The sequence below is a fragment of the Pseudophryne corroboree genome, chromosome 7 (assembly GCF_028390025.1).
Source record: "Pseudophryne corroboree isolate aPseCor3 chromosome 7, aPseCor3.hap2, whole genome shotgun sequence".
NCBI classification, from domain to species: Eukaryota; Metazoa; Chordata; class Amphibia; order Anura; family Myobatrachidae; genus Pseudophryne; species Pseudophryne corroboree.
Window position 1 is genome coordinate 206,592,187 of NC_086450.1, and position 22,472 is coordinate 206,614,658.

General features: G+C 46.3%; 1 protein-coding gene across 3 annotated transcripts in view; it reads right to left on the minus strand.

The window, feature by feature from the left end:
- Positions 1-22,472, minus strand: part of LOC134943527 (uncharacterized) — a 160,904-nt gene that overhangs the window by 16,522 nt on the left and 121,910 nt on the right. For all 3 annotated transcript variants that reach the window (XM_063932321.1, XM_063932320.1, XM_063932322.1), the window contains exon 5: positions 173-327. In XM_063932321.1, coding sequence (XP_063788391.1) covers positions 173-327 — 155 coding nt within the window. The remainder of the gene's footprint in view (positions 1-172; positions 328-22,472) is intronic.

Here is a 22,472-nt window from a genome sequence, read left to right on the forward strand (position 1 = left end):
CCCCCCCCCCCCAAAAAAAAAAAAAAAAAACAACCACCCACAACAGAGGACAGTTCAGCTCTACTTGTCAAACATTTACATGCCTTTTTATGCTATAATACAATGGTAGAATGTCACTGTCTCAGCACTATGCAGAATTATTTATGTTTTCTCCGTGTGTTTCTTTGCTCACCTCTCTGATGATCGGACGTCACCTGTGCCAACCCGGCATGCGATTGCTGTAGAAATATTTTCAGATTTTCAGTTTCCTCCAAGAGATCTTTTTCCATGTTACTGTAAGTGGCAGTGAGATCCTCTACCTGCTTCAATCGTGTTTCCAGGGCTTCACTGCAGAGCAGAGCTAGAGTGACTAATACAATCCACAAGCATGGCGCCAGAAACTGAACTGTCCGGAGCCATTGACAGAGCAGCAATGTAACCGATAGTAGGAAGCACCATAAACAGACCAAAGGCCACACACCCTTCCTGACTAGCTGTACTGCCTGGACACAGCAGAAATGTGTGTGTGTGTGTGTGTGTGTGTGTGTGTGTGTGTGTGTGTGTGTGTGTGTGTGTGTGTGTGTGTGTGTGCGTGTGTGCGAGGGGAGGGGGGGCGGTTGCTGGGTGAGAGGGTGCCATCGTGCAGATTACTTTAAAAAAAAAAAAAAATGGGGTACATTAACTTTTACAAACTAATCTTATAAATTCTGCATTACCACTAGGACACTTATATGCAAGAAGGTTAAAAGTAGTAATTATGGTAGACTTACCGTCAGTAACTATTTCTCCGAAGTCCACAGGATATACATTGGGATATGAGGTAGCCTCAGCGGAATGGCACCAACGATCAAAGCTTTCGGCCTCCCAGAATGCAACGGGCCAGTCTCTTATATCCTCGCCTCCTGGCTCTGGAAATTCAGTTAAGTTCAAGGCAGGAGCATCAGAGAGCCCTAATCAGGCGAGAAGAACAAACTTCGATACAAGAAGGAAGAGGTTAGTAAGTGTAAGGATCCTCAAATCAGGTGCGTCAGGGTCCCTGTGGATACTGTGGACTTCGAAGAAATAGAGTTATTGATGGTAAATCTTCCATAACTACTTATTTCTCCTGCAAGGTCCACAGTAGTATCCACAGGATATACACTGGGATGTCTCAAAGCAAAGTTAGTGAAGGGGACGCTCCTGATTGAACAGGAGAATCCGTCGCTTAAATGCAGCTTCCTGAGAGGGAAAGGAATCAAAGGCATAATGTCTAATGAATGTGTTAATGGAAGACTATGTGGCTGCCTTACGTATCTGTTCCGCAGACACTCCACAGCGTACTGCCCAAGATTGACCTACCTTACGAGTATAATGAGCAGAGATATTAGCCGGAACAGGGAGATCAGCTTGAGAGTATGCTTCTGAAATTTTCATCCGAAGCCACCTCGCCAGTGTTTGCTTGTCAGAGGCCATCCTCTCTTGTGAAATCCGTAGAGAACAAAGAGAGAATCTGTCTGAAGGCACTGGTACGATCCATGTAGAGCCGTAGAGCCCGGACTATGTCTAAAGATGCATTTCCCGCAGAAAGGTCCGGCCCTTGGAAACCCGGAACTACAATTTCTTCGTTAAGGTGGAACTTAGAGACCACCTTAGGCAGAAATCCAGATTTGGTTTTGGGTACTTCTTTATCTGGATGTAAAATCAGAAAAGGAGGGCGACATAATGCCCCTAAATCGAAAACTCTTCTAGCTGAAGCAATAGCCAGTAGAAAGAGAAGCTTAGCCATCAACCATTTAAGATCCACTTGACTCAGTGGTTCAAATGGGGCAGCTTGAAGCACCTTAAGGACTAAATTTAGATCCCAAGGAGCTGTAGGAGGAACAAAAGGAGGTTGAATGTGTAGTATTCCTTGGAAAAAAGCGCGAACATCCTGGAGGTTAGCAATTTTCTTTTGAAACCATACAATCAATGCTGACACCTGAACTCTCAAGAAAGCCACACGGACATTGGCGTTTCTATAATGGGTGCAGTGTGGGCAGTGCACACGGCCCCTGGGTCCAGGGGGGCCCACAATGCACCCATATAATATACTTACCATTCCGGAGTCCTGCGGCGACGGCTCTCTAATGCGGGCATAAATCACTCGGAAAATGGCCGTCGTGGCCATTTCCAAGTCATTTGCGCATGCGCACTGGAGATGTCCCTGGGAACAAGGCGCGGGCGCCATGTTCCCGGAGACCTGCGCATGCAGAGTCTACTAGCTGCCGGAGAGGAGGGGGCCCGCGACGGAGGCTGCACGGGGGTCCCTTCCTCTCTTAAAACGCCCCTACACACGGAGACCTTTGTCCATTCCTGTCTGAAAGAATGCTAGGACTCTAGAAGTTCTGAAAGACCTAGGGTCAAGTTTCCTGGCACTGCACCATTGAATATAAGCATGCCATACTCGGTAATAAATGCGAGCCGAGGACAGATTTCTTGCTTTAAGCACTGTTTGAATTACCAGTTGTGAAAATCCTTTTGCTTTCATGATGGATTTCTCGAGAGCCACGCCGTCAAAGACAGCCGATCCAGGAGCTTGCAATAACAAGAACCCTTGGACCGTATATCCGGACATTGAAACGGAGTCTCCACAGACAGCCTCTGCAGATCTGTGTACCAATGTCTTCTGGGCCATGCCGGAGCTATTACTATCACGTCTGTCCTTTCCCTGTTTGACTTTTCGCAATTACCCTGGGCAAAAGGGCGATTTGTGCAAACACATAGGCCAGATGAAAGTCCCATCTTACTGACAGAGCATCCACGAAGATCGCTTTGTCCTTGACCCGTATGCGGGAACATTGTTGTTCTGACGAGAAGCCATGAGGTCTATCTCTGGTAGCCCCCACTTGTTTACCAGAATCTGGAAGACCTCTGGGTGTAAAGCCCATTTGTTTACATGAATGGCGTGTCGACTGAGAAAATCTGCTTCCCAGTTTAGGACTCCCAAGACAAACCACTGCAGACAAGGCCGGATAATGAAGTTCTGCCCACCTGTACGTGCGTCTTACCTCCTTCATTGCCTTTAGGCTGTAAGTTCCTCCCTGATGATTTGAGGTACGCTACTGCCGTCGCATTGTCTGAGCGAATCTGAACCGGTTTTCCCTGAAGAATGTCCTTTGCCTGAGTGAGTGCCATATATACAGCCCCAAGTTCCAATATATGTTATCGGCAGGCAACTTTCTTCCTTGGTCCACTGCCCCTGGAAGCAACACCTTTCTGACACTGCTCCCTGGCCCTGAAGACTGGCGTCTGTTGTCAGAACCTCCCATTCCGATATCCAAATGGGATGTCTGTAGCCACCAGGCTAAAGATCTCCGTACTTCCTGAGGAAGGACCATAGTCTGAGTTTTTATCGTCTGATGTAGTCCATCCCATCTGGAAAAAAATCAGACGTTGAAGGGGCTTCGAGCGGAATGGAGCATATTCCACCTTGTCGAATGTGGACACCATAAATCCCATCACTCGCATTGCTGCATGAATGGATACTCTTCGACTGTGCAGTAGCTCCTAAATCCTTGTCTGCATTGTGGATATTTTGTTCAGAGGTAGAAAAACTCTGAAGCCTGGAATCCAAAACAGCCCCCAGGTGAGTCATGCGTTGCGACTGAACCAGGGATGACTTCGCCCAATTTGTGAGCCAGCCGTGGCTTTGTAAAACAGTCTGTCAATTGCAGATGGCCCTGGGAGAGGTTTCCTGGGAATGAGCCAGGAGAAACAGGTCGTCCAAGTATCGGGAAAATTCTTATCCCATGACGACGGAGATAAGCTGTCACCACCGTAATTTTGGTAAACATTCTTTGAGCTGTAGTCAGTCCAAAAAATAGGATTTTGGTACTTACCAGATAAATCCTTTTCTTTGAATCCATAGGGGGCACTGGAGTACTCTTGGGATATGGACGGTTCCACTGGAACTAGGCACTGAACAGTTAAACTTTGACTATACCTCCCCTCCATATCCCAGAGTACCTCAGTGTTTTTTACTGAGCCGAACTGGAGCTATAGAGGTTGACAATGGAGAAATACATATAACAAAACTGGACAACAATAAAGTGGACACCAACAAAAAATGACAACTAACCGTTGACACCAACCCGACAGAATTTCTAATTTGAAACAGTCGGTAAGAGTGTGTTACCATAATATTCCCTGCACTTACCACAACCAGGTCATAACTGCTCTGGGTGGGCGTCCAGTGCCCCCTATGGATCCAAAGAAAAGGATTTATCTGGTAAGTACCAAAATCCTATTTTCTTTTTCATCCACTAGGGGTCACTGGAGTACTCTTGGAACGTACCAAAGTTTCCCCCGTGGGCGGGAGAGCTATTTGGCACTTGTAACACCAAACGGCCAAAGCTAGATGCTGATGCCGCAAAAGTATCAAACTTATAAAAGCGCACAAACGTGTGCACTGATGACCATGTAGCCGCCCGGCAAAGCTGTGTCGTAGAGGCTCCACGACCAGCTGCCCATGAAGTTCCAACAGAACGTGTGGAATGAGCTGTTACCGATGTAGGCGGTTGTAATCTAGCCTGAAGATAAGCCTGACGTATGGTCAGTTTTATCCATCTGGATAGGGTCTGCTTAGAGGCTGGCCAACCCCTCTTGGCAGCATCATAGAGAACAAACAATGTATCCGTCTTACGAAGTGTAGACGTTCGAGACACAAACGCGTAAAGCGCGTACCACATCCAGAGTTTCAGAATGTCCTAATAAACACAGGAACTACTATTGGTTGGTTGATGTGAAAAGATGACACTACTTTTGGTAAGAAAGCGGGATTCGTCCGAAGTTCCGCTCTGTCATCATGAAACACCAAATATGGTGGCTTGCATGACAAGGCACCCAAATCTGAAACTCGCCTTGCCGAAGCCAAGGCTAGAAGAAAAATTGTTTTCCAAGTGAGAAATTTAATATCCACTTGTAAGGGTTCAAAATGAAAAGACTGTAAGAAATCTAAAACCAGATTCAAGTCCCATGGCGCTGTAGGTGGAATGAATGGAGGCTGTACTCTGAGGACACCCTGCATAAAAGGTGTACTGATGGCAAAAGAGCCAATAGTCTTTGAAAGTAAATTGACAAAGCAGATATCTGCACTTTTAGTGTGGATAAACGTAGACCTACATCTAATCCCATCTGTAGAAATAACAAAAGACGGGATAACTTGAAAGATGAAGTTGGAAACTTCCTAGCTTCACACCAACCTATATAGGCACGCCAAATTCTATAATAATGAGCTGCCGTAAACGGCTTCCTAGCTCCTAACATGGTTGGAATGACTGATTCTGGAATGCCCTCTCTTCTTAAGAGGGCGGTCTCAACAGCCACCCCGTCAAACGCAGCAGCGCTAAATCGGGGTAAAGAAACGGACCCTGTTGTAACAGGTCTGGACGTAGTGGGAGCGGCCAAGGATCGTCTGCGAGTAATCCGCGAAGATCCGAAAACCAAGCTCTCCGTGGCCAATGAGGCGCCACTAGTATGACTGTGACGAACTCTCTTTTGATCCGTTTTAGCAATAGAGGGAGCAGCGGAAACGGTGGAAACAGATATACTAGACTGTATGGCCACCTGACTGTGAGAGCATCCACCGCCACTGCCTCTGGATCTCTCGTTCTGGATACATACTGGAGCGTTTGATGATTGTGGCGAGATGCCATCAAGTCCACCTGCGGGTAACCCCACCTCTGGACCAACATGAGAAATACGTCTGGATTTAATGCCCATTCTCCTGGATGGAAATCCCGACGACTGAGATAATCCGCCTCCCAGTTGTCCACTCCCAGAATGAATACTGCCGACAATATCACTTGGTGATACTCGGCCCAATTGAGGATTCGAGCTACTTCCCGCATTGCCATGCGGCTTCTCGTTCCGCCTTGTTTGTTGATGTATGCGACCGCCGTCGCATTGTCTGATTGCACCTGGACTGCCTGAGCCTGCAGCATGTGCACTGCCTGTCGTAACGCATTGTAAATTGCTCGGAGTTCCAGGACATTTATAGACAGAAATCTTTCGTGATCCGCCCAGAGACCCTGGAGCTGAAGATTCTGAACTACAGCTCCCCAACCTCTGAGACTTGCGTCTGCCGTGAGAATTATCCAATTCCAGGTGCTGCACTGTTTTCCTGCGGTTAGATTCTGTACCCTGAGCCACCAGAGTAGAGACACTCTGGTCCTTGGAGACAACCTTACCCTGTGGTGAATCTGTAAGTGCGAGCCCGACCACTGTGCGAGCACATCCAGTTGAAAAGGACGCGAGTGAAACCTTCCGAACTGAAGTGCTTCGAAAGCCGCCACCATTGTGCCTAAGAGGCGAATGCACAAATGAACCGAGACTGTGTGTGGCTTGAGCACTAATTGTACCAGATGACGAATGACCTGTACTTTCTGTTCGGGTAGGTAGATCCTTTGGTCTACCGTATCGAGAATCATACCTAGGAATTGAAGTCGTTGGGACGGAATTAGATGTGATTTCTTGAAGTTGACAATCCAACCGTGGTGAATCAGTACATTGTATGTCAGCAATGCCTGTTGAAGGAGGATTTGTTGAGACGGAGCTTTGATGAGTAGATCGTCCAAATATGGAACTATTATCACTCCTAGAGATCTGAGATGAGCTATCATCACAGACATCACCTTGGTGAATACCAGAGGCGCTGACGAGAGGCCAAACGGTAGAGCCTGAAACTGGTAATGGTTCTGTCGTATTGCAAACCGCAAAAACCTTTGATGAGGCCAAATCGGAATGTGTAAGTACGCATCCTTGAGATCCAGCGCAATCATAAACTCCTTTGGCTCTAGACCTGCAATTACTGATCGTAGAGATTCCATTTTGAATCTGTAGTAAGTGACGTACTGGTTGAGGCCCTTTAAGTTCAATATTGGCCTGACCGAGCCATCCGGCTTCGGTACCACAAACAGACTGGAATAATAACCCTGACCCTGTTGGTGCACAGGGACCGGAACCAAAACTGCTGCGTCCAGCAGAGACTGAATGGCAGTCTGCAGAATCGCCCTCTTGTCGTCCGACAGAGGCAGTCCTGTCCTGAAAAACCGCATTGGCGGGAGACAGTCGAACTCTATTTTGTAACCTGTTAAAACTAGATTGCGGATCCACCCATCTGTGGACGTCTGAAGCCACGCCAACTGGAATGACTGAAGACGTGCTCCTACAATAGGAGAATCGAGATGGGCTGGGAGCCCGTCATGCCACTGGCTTACCGGTGACTTTAGTATCCTGACGAGTGGTATTGGCTCGTTGGAAACTACGTCCCCGACCTCGTCTACCTGGTGTGGCCGTTCCCCTGCCACGCCCGCGAAAGGACTGAGGTGTAAAAGATTTGAACGCCGGTCCAGAATATCTTTTTCTAGGCACTGTTGGAGGAAATGGTAAGAAAACCGACTTCCCTCCCGTGGCCTCAGAAATCCATTTGTCCAATTCAGGACCGAATAACTTCTCGCCCTCATAAGGTAATGCTTCTATTCCTTTTTTGACCTCTGTCTCCGCTCGCCAAGAACGTAGCCAGAGCGCACGTCGTGCTGTGACTAGTGATGATGAAAGGCGAGAAGTGAGCTGACAGACGTCAGTAGAAGCTGTACATAAATAGTCAGCCGCTTCCCAGATTTGATCAGTGAGAAGTATAAGATGATCAGTTAAGGCAGATCTGAGTTCTGTTATCCATACCATTAGAGCTTTAGTTACCCAAATGCCACTCAACCCAGGTCTAAGCAGCACTCCTGCCGCTGTGTACATGGACTTCAGCATAACCTCTATTTTACGGTCCGAAGGGTCCTTGAGTGTAGTTGCAGCTGGTACTGGTATGGTTAATTTCTTTGTAAGTTTAGACACAGATGAATCCACCAACGGCGGATTCTCCAATGTAGCGGTCATAGAATCTGGAAACGGATAGCTAGACCTAAATCTGTGAGGTACAGAAAACAGTTTATCCGGATTCTTCCTTGTTTCTAGTAACATTTTATTAAGAGATTCTGACACAGGAAAACAAATTGGAATTCTCGGTCGTTTTGTAAAAACGACCTCATCATTTGTCAGAGGCTCCTCAGTTTCTGTAAAATTCAGAGACTGACACACTGCTCTGATGAGATTATCAATACCCGGCCTGTCAAAATCGTCACCATCTGACTGCTGGTCTACTTCGCCCTCCTCACCCACATCTTGTACAGTGAGGTCGGGTGAAAAATCATCAGACAGTAACATAGCAGAAACCGGTAGTTTATAAGAAAAATGAAACTTATCCCCTTTAGTCAAAGAGGATCTGGACCTTTGGTAAGGCTGAGACCCCTCAGGAAGTTCTAGCTGTCTCACCCTAGATTCAGATCTTGCCGCCTCTCGCTCCTGCCGAGAGGCGGCCAACTCTGATTGCAAACCAGCTAAAACATCTGCTAATATAGCCCATGGCGGGTCCGGGGTAGAAACTGGATTTGGAACCGGAGCAGGAGTTGTATTTGTTTCGGAATTTACCACACATACTTTACATGTGGTAAATCAGTCAGGTAATACACCCTTACAGACATTGCAGAAAAACTGCTTCTTAGACTTTGCTGGTGTCTTACTCATTATGTAAATAATAATAAAAAAAAAAAACAAAGACAAGAGAGAAAACCTGTGCGACTCAGTAAATAGTACTAAGGTGTCTCTATATATCTGGCCAAGTGTGCCAGTAATATGCCTGATTCCAAAATCCCCCTAACACCCCTGCGCCTTCAATGGTGGAGAGATGTATTACAGGAAAATCTGGAGAAAAACAGGAAAAACAGGAAGCATGGTTTAATATGTCCCCATGCTCACAGAATATCATAAAGTGCAAACATTTAACTTATGCAGCAGATTATACTTAAATGTATATATGCCATCCTGTTACTTATCTATACAGTGCTGCTGGCTCTGTGTTAGACCATACACCCTGGAAAAGAAGTGTGTGCCTCCCTCTCTCCCCCGTGCTCCGTTTACCGCTACTCTGTATCCGGAGACCGCTGCTATGACTCCGGAAGTGCCATACGATATGCCGCATGGAGCCGTGGAGCGGCTATGCACCAGCGTGGCGGGAGAGGTGTTCACAGCGGCGCTGAAAGCGGCGGCTGGCGGCTGCGGGCAGCGCACGGCATAATACACAGACACAGTAATCCCACACAGCGGGGCGGCAGCATGAGCTGACCGCCCCAAACACATACCTGGATCCTGTGGTGAGGGCAATGACGAGACTTCTCTGCAAGCACTGTCAGCCTTTTACTGCAGGTGTCCTGCACGTGGAAATGAGGGAGCTCTTCTAGAGAGGTCCGACACCCACAGCTGCATGAGCAGCTTTCACTATCCCAAACCCTCGCCTTCTTGGAAGGGGGAAAGGGATGTTTTCAAAAATAATCAAAGAGAAAAATCAATAATTGTGGATCCACTTCCACAAGCCTAGTTGCTCTGTGAGCACCGAAAAAATACTGAGGTACTCTGGGATATGGAGGGGAGGTATAGTCTAAGTTTAACTGTTCAGTGCCTAGTTCCAGTGGAACCGTCCATATCCCAAGAGTACTCCAGTGACCCCTAGTGGATGAAAAAGAAAGGTAGGGCCTGAAACTGAAAATATGTTGCTGGAGGATAGCGAACCTGGAGATAGCACTGATGGGATGGTGCGATAGGTACATGCAGGTAAGCATCCTGGATATCTAGGGATACCATAAAATCCCCCGGCTCCATGGCCAAGATAATGGAACTGTCCATATGAAAACGAGGCACCCAAATAGATTTGTTCAGAGCCTTGAGATTGAGAATGAACCAGTATGACCCATTTGGTTTCCGCACTACAAACAGGTTGAAATAGAAACCTTGTCCCTGCTGTGGAGAGATCGGTACTATCACCCGATTGTAGCAATGTCTGAACTGCCTCCTGTAAAGCCCTGGCCTTCGTTTCCATTAGAGACGGGCTGGTACAAAAAAAAATTTGCGGTGGAAGGGGGGGTTGCAGTTCTTGAAGGCAAACGCATAACCGTGATATACTGCTTCTTGCACCCAGGCATCTGTGGTAGTCTGCTGTCTGGTCTGTGCAACTAGAAGAAGTTGGCCTCCCACCCTACAGTCTCCAGGAGGAGGCCCATGCCATCAGGCTGATGGCTTCTCTTCTGGTTTGGAAGCAGGCCTCCTGGTAGCCCAATGCTTTTTAGTCTTGCCAGACTTATCCTATTGTGACTGTTTGCCGTAACCCTTTCCTTTCGCTTTTCCTGGAGTCTGAAAGGACAGAAAAGCTGGAAACCTAGGTTTAGACTTGGAGGTAGAAGGAAACTTCACTTTCTTTAGTCTGCTTCTGACTCCAAAATATTATTTAATTCTTTACCAAAAAGAATATCTCCAGTAAAAGGCAAAGACTCTAGTACTTTTGGACTCTGAATCAGCCTTCCATGTACGTAGCCAGACAGCTCCCCATGCTGCTACTGCTGAGGCTGATGCTTGAGAAGCTCTAGTACCCATATTCAAGGCTGCTACTTCCATAAAAATAGCTGACGGTGCAATATGAGACTTTTGTTCTCTAGACACCAATGACAGATAATCTTCTAATGCATCAGCAAAGGCCGCCACTGCTTTCAACATCCAGGCTGAAGCCATGGCCGGCCTAACAACTGCTTCTGACAAAGGAAAAGCAGTTTTTAGAAAACCATCTATCAGTTACATCATTTAATGATGTTGAAGGTAGAGGTAATGTAAATTTATGCACCAACTGCATGACATGCTTATCTACCTTGGGAGCAACTTCCCTTTTCGAACAATCCCCGGCCGGAAGAGGATAATGAGAATTCCATTTTTTAGGAATTATGAACGTCTTACTGGGTGTGACCCAAGCCTCTAGCATGATTTCCATAAGCTGTTCTGACTCCGGAAATTCAGTTCTGACCGTTTTGGGATGTTTGGTGCCTTGGATTTTAACAAAGGCTCTGCTGCCTTCTCTAAGGATAGAATGGTTTTTATAGCATTAATTAGCTCAGGCATATCTACTGAGCTGGGACCTTCATCCTCAACTCTGTATGCAAATCCAGAATGCGGGGAATCATCCTCAGTGTCCCCTTCTGAAACATGTGGACTTTGAGGTTGTTGTTTCATGTCTATGTGATTTAGTTTCCACAGGCCTTTCAGCCTGTTTTTGTTGAAAGGCTGCAGTTTCCTGGACTGGATGCGATTAGACCTAGGGAAAACGTTGCATGTTAATAGAGTAAATAGGGTTAATAGGGTAAACTATCCCTGGTATGGGAGCTGGCATTATTCGCTCAGATAGATTGGATAATGTTTGTGCAAAAGAAGCCCATGGAGGTAATTTTTCACCCTAGTCAATTAACAAATCGGTCACCATCAGCAAATATCATGTCACTCATACCCTTTCATTGCTCACAATCAACAAAGATTCACTATCTTCAAGGATTCTTTCCTACAATATACCCATTCACTTTTTCAACCATTTGCAGTGTTTTTATTTTCATTCACATATTGAATACATGTTACACATTTATCACCTTTTGGCGCATACACTAGTAATTCAGTACTAAACAGTCCCACACAACTAATCCCATATCTCCCCTCATCTAATATACAATATTATTTTCCCTTTCAACTCTGCTTTCACTTCAATATACACGTTGATCAATGGTAATTCGCACACAACATACATTATACTTCTATCCGCCTTCTTTTGTCAGAGTACACCTAATTTATAAGTACCCATTCTCTTATTAAACATATTAATCACTGAGTATTCAACATTACCACGTCTGTTCCAGTTTTTCCACACTAGTGTACCCCTGCCCAACTAGACACTTGTATTCATTAGTACAGTCATCCTCTGACATGAGTTACTTTTGTCTCCCCCTTCCCTGCCACTGCGGTTTTTAGTATGTGGTGCCATGTAATACCTCTGTATGTCAACTGTTCCGAGACTCTGCAACCTTTAACGTACACCACGAGATGTGCAGTATACGCAATTAGAATTTTCTTTGGCATTTGCCCCGTTCTAAACATTGCAGATTATAACAATACCATCATTAAGAACATCTGCCCCGTTTGAACACACACACGGGACATTATATGACAAACGCACTGCAAATTGTGGCCACGTGGTATACATTATTATGTTATGTGTTCATCCCAGCAGGGTAGGGATCATCTATATACAGTTTTGAGCGACCATAGGGCATTGTTTCCCTGCCCGCACTTACTCTACGGTGACCTCCTGGACGATCAGGTCACATAATTCCCTGTCCGCACCGTATATATAGATAATTTCTCTAATTTTGTCTTATGACTTGCGGACACACAATTATATGTCACATCTTTTGGACAGAGTGCAATATCCTATGCATTGGTCCCGTTCTCCCTGCTCAACAGGGCAACATGTGATTGCAGTGCAGCGATCATTGCCCACGGGACATTTGCTCCCCTGCCCACACCTCCCACGTCATGGGTACGTTAAAGGGCCCCCCGGCAGTCTCGCTACCTGCGCAGGGCAGACCGCGCGACACACAGTTCTTGTATGATACACCTGAGCACAATGTATTAAGGGCTACCTTATGGATAGTAGCCTTTATTGTTTGTTTATCTCAGCCACAGATGGTTTACTAATTGAGCCTTAAGAGTGGCAGGCCATTTGATTTGGATTGGCTAATGCAATGCTACTGTTTTTCTTTGGTGAATCAGTCATTATTAATAGTAACATCTCCAATACAAATATTTGTTTTTCTTTGATTGTGGCAAACACATGCTAAGTGATACGGTTTCCATTTTTTGGTACCACAATGATATGACACATTATGAGAGATATGTAATCTAATGGTCACTTTTGTAATGAACTGAGGAACTGTTTTCACCAATGTGGGAATAACTTTTACACTGCATCCCCTCTAATCAAAAAGTTATTCTGTATTAATATTATTTGATACAGCTGTACAACAGAATTAATGGATACACTATCACCTTTTGAATTGTCTGCGCCGGACGGTGGGGTGCACTAGTAGTAATCTCATCGGTTGCCCTGGCACATAGTCATCAACCGAAAGCAAAAACGAAGTCTTGCAGCACCAACACCACCCTTTCCATTGGCTAAGGATCTCTCATCCCGCATTCGATGCCCAGCAGATGCAGGGCGGCAGAATCCCTAAAACACCGTAGTAGCCTTGCCTGCCTTCTTCTATATGGGTGCCAATATAATGTCAGATGTTTGCCAACAAGTTCAGAGACTAATTCTCTCCGATCACCCTGCATCATTTTGAATACCTGTGTGTCACTTTTAAATACATGTTAATTGTGTCTAGTATTGTCTTGTCTATATTTTTCCTTTTAAACCTCCAAGTGAGTTCTTGTATTAGAAGAATTCTCTTCTTATTGTGTAATAGATATTAAAAGTTTTACCTTTAGGAATTACTTTGTGATGTATATTCTATCCGTGCAACTATATTCAGGTAAATAAGAGTTGCTTCCATCCTAAGAGAGTTCTCTGCCGTGCTATTACGGTTTTTCTTTGTGAGGTTCAGATTGAACCTGTGCCTGCCTTGTATTATTAACGAGGCTTTGGTGGAAGCTATAACAATTAACACAATCCATTTTGTACCAGATCTTGAGAGGTAAACCCTGCTTTGCATGACACACATGATATCAATGTCAGTGCTGCTGTGGAGTGTGTGTATTCTCCTCTCCCTTGCCTCTCTTCGACAAATCACACACCTGTATGGTGTTAACTACACAATTTGTGACCGTATTCACTTTAAGCTTCCTAAAGTTATATACAATCCGATCCCTCCCTGCCTTGCACCAGCATTGAGGATCGGTATATCCAAAAGACAGCAAAACGGACAGAAATATAGTATAGTATTGTAAAGGTCAGCAGCCGCACTAGTAATCAGTCACAAGTTATACATTACTATAATAAGCAATATGAGCATATATTCAACTAGATACATTTCAGGTATGTAGGAAAAACAAATTACTGCATTACCTTATATAGGACTTTTCACGCATTCAGTCGCACAGCGAAAGAAACAGCAGTAACAGTTTATCAGACTCCTATGCATCAGGTACTTATCCAACTACTCGTACCCCAATGGTAGGTAGAGACTTAGTGCTGCATCACTTGCTTCAGGACAGTGGTATACAGGGAGACTTAACTCCGCTTCCAGGATCACCCAATATGCCATCAAACACTGCGTGGATCCAGATGCAAATAGTGAACACAGATGCCCAAGTGAACACATATGTTAACAGTGAACACAGACGCACCAGTGACACAGCTGCCTATGCTGCGACTGGGTCAGATAGATATCTAGCGTTTCAGACGGAAGTGGGAAATCAGTTAATGGCGGGAAACTAGTCATGACCTGGGGGAAGGGGCGACCAGGGCAAAGCCTTACTCCCTACTACCGACACCAACCCCAGGAATCCCGGCCTCTTACTAATCCCTGGAGCCTATGATCCCTGAGGCCTAGCGCTGGTGCACCCGAGGTGACAGCTGCATCAGCGACTGTTCGGTAGTCCCCTCCCAAAAACATTGTAGCTGTGTCTAGTGTCTTAACCCGCTAAGCGGAACTGACACCTTACCTTCTCCCCGTTCTCTGGCCACAGCCTGGTAACGTCAGCTAGTACATCCTCACTGATACCCGTCGAAACAACACTGTACACATGGGTAAGCGTTGTCGCGACCCGGCGGAGAGTTGTTGGAGCGACTCTAAGGTGTGTATAAGACGTTTTTAGAAAGATCGCTCAGAAAGAATCAACACTATAAAAATAAAGAAAAAGCTCACAGCAGCAAAAAATCAGCAGCCCTATGACGGTGGTCCGGCTCCTGCCGCACCAAACAAAAACTGGATTGCCTGAGCCATAAGGCGGGGATATAGGAAAATGGCCCGTTGCATTTTGGGAGGCCTTGCCATTCTGCTGACGCTACCTCATATCCCAATGTATATCCTGTGGATACTACTGTAAACCCTGCAGGAGAAAAATAGGAATTTAATACCTACCGGTAATTCCTTTTCTCGTAGTCCGTAGTGGATACTGGGGAATAGGATATTACCATGGGGTATAGATCGGGTTCACTGGAGCCTAGCACTTTAAGAAATTAATAGTGTGTGCTGGCTCCTTCCCTCTATGCCCCACCTAGCAGACTCAGTCTAGGAAACTGTGCCCGGATATACTTTGAGAGAAGGATATAAACACAAAGCGGTTAGGTAACAAACCAACACACAAACCATAAGATAGCAGAGCTAACCAGAACAGAGGAAAGAAACGCTAACGATAAAAGGATAGCAACACTAGGCAAACAAGGAACAGGGAAGCAACCGCAAACCAATCCAATAGCACTTACAACTAGGTAAGCAGGAAAACGAAGCACAAAGGCGGGCGCCCAGCAGCTACTATGAACTACGAGAAAAGGAATTACCGATAGGAATTAACTTCCTATTTTCTCTAACGTCCTAGTGGATACTGGGGAATACTATGGAGTGGGCCTGAACCGAACTCGGCAGCGGCAGAACATCCGAAGTATAGGCTTGTTGGATAGTCAATTTGAGCCAACGAGCAATGGACTGCTTGGAGGCAGGACGACCAATTTTTGTAGCATCATAAAAGACGAAAAGCGAGTCAGACTTCCTGTAACGAGCAGTCCTTATGACTTAAATCCTCAATGCCCTTACAACGTCCAGGGACTTTGGAGCAACAGAAGTGACAGATAATGCAGGAACCAAAATAGGTTCCAAATACGGTGGTAATGTTTGGAGGTAACCCTGAACTATAGTGGAAATCATCTTGGATGGAAGACCCTTCCTGGTCAAGATCTCCCTCTCAACTTCCAGGCTGTCAAACGTAGCCGCTGTAAGTCTGGATAGACGAACAGTCCTTGCTGAAGAAGGTCCTTGAGAAGCAGCAGAGGCCAGGTATCCTCCAACGACAGGGTCAAGAGGTCCACATAACAGGCCCGTCGACACCAATCCGGAGCAATAAGAATTTCCTGAACTCTTTCCTTTTTGAGTCTTTTGAGAACTCTTGGGATTAGAGGAATTGGAGGAAACGGGTAAACGAACCGGTAAGTCCATGGTGTCGTCAGAGCGTCTATCGCCACCACCTGCGGGTCCGTCATTCTGAAACAGTAACGACGGAGCTTCTTCATGACAGGGTGTTGAAACTCCGACCCTCCACCAGATGAGGGAGTTGTAGCCACCATAGAAGGGATATACGTGCTTTCGGTGACAGGGTTATATAATGATGCATTTGCAGGTGAGATCCCGACCATTTGTCCAACAAATCCAGTTGAAATGGACACGCATGGAACCTACTTTACTGTATCGCCTCGTAGGAGGCCACCATCTTGCCCAGCAAGGGGATGCAAAGACGAATTGAGACCACACGTGGTTTCAGCACCGCCCGGAACCTAGACTGAATAGGCAAGGCATTGTCCATGGGAAGGTAAACCTTCTGAGACACCGTATCCAGGGTCATCCCCGGGAACTGAATTCTCTGAGACGGTCCCAAGTGAGATTGGAAATTGAGTATCCATCCGTGATCCGTAAACAAGCAAGTAGTCAAGTCGATACTGTGCAGTAGTTGTTCCCTGGACATCGCCTTTATTAGGAGATCGTCCAGATACGGAATTATTTGGACACCCCTCATGTAGGTATGCACCCTTTATATCCAGGGACACCAGAAACTCCCCCTCCTACAGATTCGCTATCACTGCTCTTAGAGATTTCATCTTGAATTTGAATACCCGAAGATACGGGTTCAGGGATTTGAGGTTCATCTTCGGTCGTACAGAGCCGTCCGGCTTCGGAACCACAAAGACTTGAGTAAAAACCCTTTGTGTGCAGCTGAGGAGGTACTGGATCAGTGACTCCTGTAGAAAGCAGCTTTTGCACTGCCTGCTGTAAGGAATCCATTGCTTCCTGTGAAGCTGGTATGCCTAACCTGAAGAATCTGAGAGGAGGGCGTTCCTGGAATTCCAGCTGGTATCCTTGAGATACAAGGTCCCTCACCCAAGGATCCCGGCAGGACTCTGCCCAAATGTGGGCAAAGTGTTGAAGGTGAGCAACTACCTGAAAGTCACCTTGCTGCTGGGGCCAACAGTCACGCGGAGGGCTTCGTGAAAGAGGATCAGGAGGCCTGGTCCGCAGGTCCGGCAGCTGCTGGTTTACGGGACTTACCGCAAGATCCTCTAGCAGCATTGGAGGCACCTCTGGCTTTGCCACTGAATTTACCTGCAGTTGCCCGAGATATCCACTTGTTCAGCTCTTCCCCATACAAGGCATCACCTGTGAAAGGAAGGTTCTCAACTCCTTTTTTAGAATCCGCATCCGCTGACCAATGTCGCAGCCACAGGGCTCTATGAGCCGATACTGATATAGCAGTGGTTAATGATACTAACCACCTCACTCAAAGTTTGCAGCATCCTGGATGTGTTGTAGTAGTTTAACTATCTCTTCCTGAGGTAGTGTAAGCAGTCCCTTCAGAATCTCATTAGACCATTTTACCATGGCTCTAGAAATCTAGCCACAAACTATGGTAGGGCGCTGGGCTACACCCGCTGCAGAGTAAATTGATTTAAGAGTGGTTTCAATCTTGCGATCAGCTGGGTCTTTTAAGGAAACCGCACAAGGAACAGGTAAAACAATTTTGCGACAGCCTGGACACAGAAGTATCCACCGTCAGTTGGGTTTCCCAGACTTTCCTATCCTCTGTAGGGAAAGGGAATTAATTTATAACCTGTTTAGGGGTAATACATTTTTTGTCAGGATTTATCCATGCTGCCTTAGCCAGGGAATCTAATTCCTTAGAAACCGGGAAGGTTGCAGAGGACTTTGGTTTCACATTAAAAGGAGATTTATTGTAGACTTATGATTAAAATCTCTTTCTGCGAGGTACACTGGTTCCACAGGGAAACATCGGGGGTGTAGAGATGGATCTTGATCCGAGGCACCAAAGGGCTAAAGGTTTAGACTGTCTCAGGATGCATTGGGGCCTCCTCTATAACCACGCCTCCAGGCATTGTGAGCTCAGTTTCGTTAACCAGTCCAATGCAGGAGCAGGTAAAAAAGAAGGTAGATGTTAGTCACACAGAACTACGTTCTCACGACAGGAGAAGGGACTAGCAGCAAATGCCATACAAACCCAAAGAAGCTAGGTGCGTCAGGGTGGGCGCCCTGTGGAACCAATGTACCTCGCAGAAAGATTTAACCATGGTAAGTCCACCATAAATCTCCTTTTCTGCAGCAGGGTACATTGGTTTCCACAGGGAAACATCAGGGATGTCTTAAAGCAGTTCCTCATGGGGGGGACGCGTCATTGCGGGTATGAGAACCCGGCGTCCAAAGGAAGCATCTGGGAGGCGGATGCATCAAAGGCATAGAACCTAATAAACGTGTTCACCGGGGACCACGTAGCCGCATTGCACAATTTTTCAGCGGACACGCCTCGCTGGGCCGCCCAAGAAGGTCCAACAGACCGAGTAGAGCAGGCTTTGATAGCAGCAGGAGCTGAGAGGCCAGCCTGCGCATAGGCTTGTGCAATCACCATTCTTATCCATCTAGCCAAGGTTTGCTTATACGCAGGCCAGCCACATTACCCATGAGATACCACTTCCTGCACCCAGGCGTCCGAAGTGGTCTTTAACCATACTTGGGCGAACTGCAGAAGTTGGCCTCCCACCCTGGGGTCCCCCAGGGGGAGGCCCGCGCAGTCATGCAGCAGGCTTGTCCGGTTTGGAGGCTGAAGGGTGGCCCGGGAACGTTTAGGTTTGGGCTTGGAGGACTTGGAAGTGCGAGCCTGTCTCGGGTACGCTTGACCCTTTGCTTTACCTGGAGGTCGAAAGAAACAAAAAGTAGTACTTTTAGCCTTCGGAACCGAAGGATTAGTACTTTGGAGAAACACAGTCCACAGACTATAGTATATCTCCCTTAAAAAGGAGTACCTCCAAAGTCGTCTTAGAGTCCAGGTCCACCGACGAGGACCGTAACCACGGAATCAGGCGAGCTAGGATAGACGTAGTAGATGCCTTGGCCACCACAACGCCTGCATCAGAGGCCGCCTCCTGAATATATTGGGAGGCTGTGGTAATATAGGTCAGATATTGTCTGGCAGTGTCAGAAAAATTCAGAGGTAGCCCTTCCTTAATTGCTTGAACCCATGCTTGAATGCCTTTTGCAGCCCAAGAGGCTGCCATAGTGGGTCTATGTACAGCACCTGTAAGAGTGTAAATAGACTTTAAGCAACCCTCCATGCGCTTATCCGTCGTTTCCCACTTGTTACTCAACTCCGCAGATCATCTTTTTAGACAGGGATAATTTCTTTCCTGGAGAAGACCAGGATTCCAGACGTATGTCAGTTAAATGGTCAGAATGTGGTAAGACTAAACTTATCAGGTTTCTTAGACATATCAGGAAGGTCAATCGCATCATCAATCTGAGGAATCAGCTTCATAGCCTCCAGTAGGTCAGGAACATCAACCTGTGTTGTAGAATCTTCATCCGAAGCAGCAGTATCAGCATCTGATGGATCAGTATATTCCCCATCCGAATCGGAAGAATCAACCAAAATATTAGTGGATTGTGAGGAAGAAATGGCCCGCTTAGATTACCCTCTGGTTGCAGTAGGGCGAGGGTTAGGTTTCTGTTTAACCAAGGACTGATTTAATTGCTGTAACTGAGTTGACAGAGTATCCGCCCATGGTGGATTAACTACAGGGACAATATGTGGCTGTAATGGCACAGGAGGTTCCACAGGGGGCGCAAGTCTTGTTACAAGCGTAGTCGGCATATTTGAAAATGCAGCCCAAGGTGGATCTGCCACAGGTGCTGCGGGCTGACTAGGGGGTGCAGAACACCCAGTACCTGGACCCTCAGCAGAAATCATTTCCTCAGGTAAATTCGTGGCGCCAGCACTGCATGATGCAGGAGCGTCTGCGGCTTTCCCACCCTGTGCAGCAGACATTATTGGGAATGTAGCTTTAGGGCGTATCAGTACAATATAGCCAAACAAAATACCTGACAAAAAAACCCCTAAGATATGTGACTGCAACTGCAGAGCACAGAGGATTTAAGTGGTATGAGGTGACAAACACACAGTGAAAATTACAAACAGTATATCCTGTGGAACACTATATGGTATATGAGACCCTGACGCACTTAGGGGGTCATTCCGACCCGCTCGCTGTGTTTTAACGCAGCAGAGCGCATGGGTCCCTGCTGCGCATGCGCCGTAGTGCGCCTGCGGGACGGCCGAAAGCCGTAGCAGGACAGCGATCGCCTCTGTCTGATTGACAGGCAGAGGCTATCGATGGGCGGGAAGGGACGAAACGGCGGCAGCCGTTTCGTAGGCGCAGTCAGGCCAACGCAGGAGTGGCTGGACCGAACTGGGGGGCGGGTCGCAGCGCGACGTCATATGCAGCCGCTGCAGGCCAGGGAGCGAAGAGTAGCTCCCGGCCAACACGCTAAAGCTGCGCTGGTCAAGAGCTACTCCTGAAGTACGAAGGCATCGCCGCTGTGCGATGTCTTTGCACTTCTGCGAGGGGGGGCCGGACTGACATGCGGGGCGGACTAGCCCTGTGCTGGGCGTCCCCCCACATGTCAGGAAAGATGATCGTAGCTGTGCTAAATAAGAGGAGACGGTGCAGTGCATTCTGGGAACAGTCAAAGCTTTAGCCTGTTGGTGACTCGGATCAAGATCCAACTCTACACCCCGATGTTATTCCCTGTGGAATACCAGTGTACCCCGCTGCAGAAATTAAGAAGTTATCCTACTTTTTATTCATAAACAGCCAGCGCCGATACAGTTCGCAGGAGGGTTAGCCGATAAACGGCTTATGAGGCTCCTGCAACGTCCAGGTTTGGGAGGTTGCATCTTATATACCGTTTAATATTTGTCGGGCCGACCTCCCAATCCCATAGAAGCCTGTACACAATTAGCTTTTTTAGTACAGTGTGCATGCGGCGAGGGGATGGCAGCAGGTCAAGCTGGGGACACACTGCTCGGCTATTCGGGAGCATTTAACCCGATCAGCTGGGAATCAAATTGGTATGAACCCAGCTTATTACACGTAGTAGCCTGCTCCAACACCAAAAAACCCCGGACCATGGCAAGCTGAAGTGGTGTGATACATTGCAGGGTTACAAGGACCTGGAATGTATCAGAGTTGTACAAAATGCTGATATTTACGGAGTTGAGCGATTATCGGCGACTGCCCATGCATCACGGCTGAACTGTGCACTCGCGGCGAGTCACTAAAGACGACAGTCGGAGAGAGGATTTATTCGTGATTAACAGTTGGGTACCATTTGTGGGAGGTAATAAGGAGTGTCTTTAACCTTCGTCTCCAATTCCCAACGCAGAAAACATGGCATATATAAAGAGTGATGATAGGACTCAGCGCCAATTCCAGAAAGATGTTATTTTACCGTGATAAAATACACACTTTCAAACTACTACAAACATATAAAACAATATGCATAAATGACGTAGTACAATAAAGTGCATAAAAGCGCATATTGTTTTATATGTTTATTGTACTGTATTGAGTGTAAAGTTTACAAACAGAAGCGCATTGTGATACCATAAATCTGTTTTTCTAAACGATGCAATTTATGCACTTGTCCCAATAAATTGTTAATATCCTATACTTTAAAAGTAGTTTGAAAGTGTGGATATTTTATTAGGGAAAAATAACATCTTTTTGGAATTAGCGCAAAGTCCTATCATCACTCTCTATATTTGCTCTAGTTTTACAAGCTTTAGTGTTTGCTTGTTTTAGATGAGAAGGACCTGCTGCTTATTTTCCGGTTAACATATCCATACCTCGGAATTTAATCACGGACAGGCGCATTGGGGCACGACCATGCAATACACATCTCCACCACTGGGTGGCTAATTCTCCACTAATCCAGTACTTTAGTTTGAATAGCAGCGGATTGATCTACAGTACAAGCTCTGGCAAATGGTCAGTGACGACTGTAATGTTAATATACAGTCCTGTACTGCATAGTGTACACACAGATGGTGACCAATGGCACAGGTTACCATTCCCAATTGTAGTCCACGTGTATCATAAAGTATGAAAAAGTTCAAAAAATTCAAAAGAAAATGTAAAAAACTCATGTCGACCTTTTTCCATGTCGACCTGGAGTCCGGATACTGGGTGCACACAGGTTTCAAATAAATCAGAGTAAATCTGCAGGAGCGACTAATTTCGCTATATAAAATACACAGCGGTAATGAGCACCTGTAGACATACAGTAACAGTAAATATAAATTAGTGTATTCTGACGCAACTAACTGTTCGAGCAACACAGTACTGTAGATCGTTGGCGTTAGAGAATCTGTGTTGTACTTTATACAACTAGGTAATTTACTAAGAATTTGTATTCTCAATCACTGCCGACAATAGCCAAACACTGCCAGGAAAGCATAGAATTCGTAAAAAAAATTGGCTTTCAAATAGACCTGCTTTTTGCTGGCGT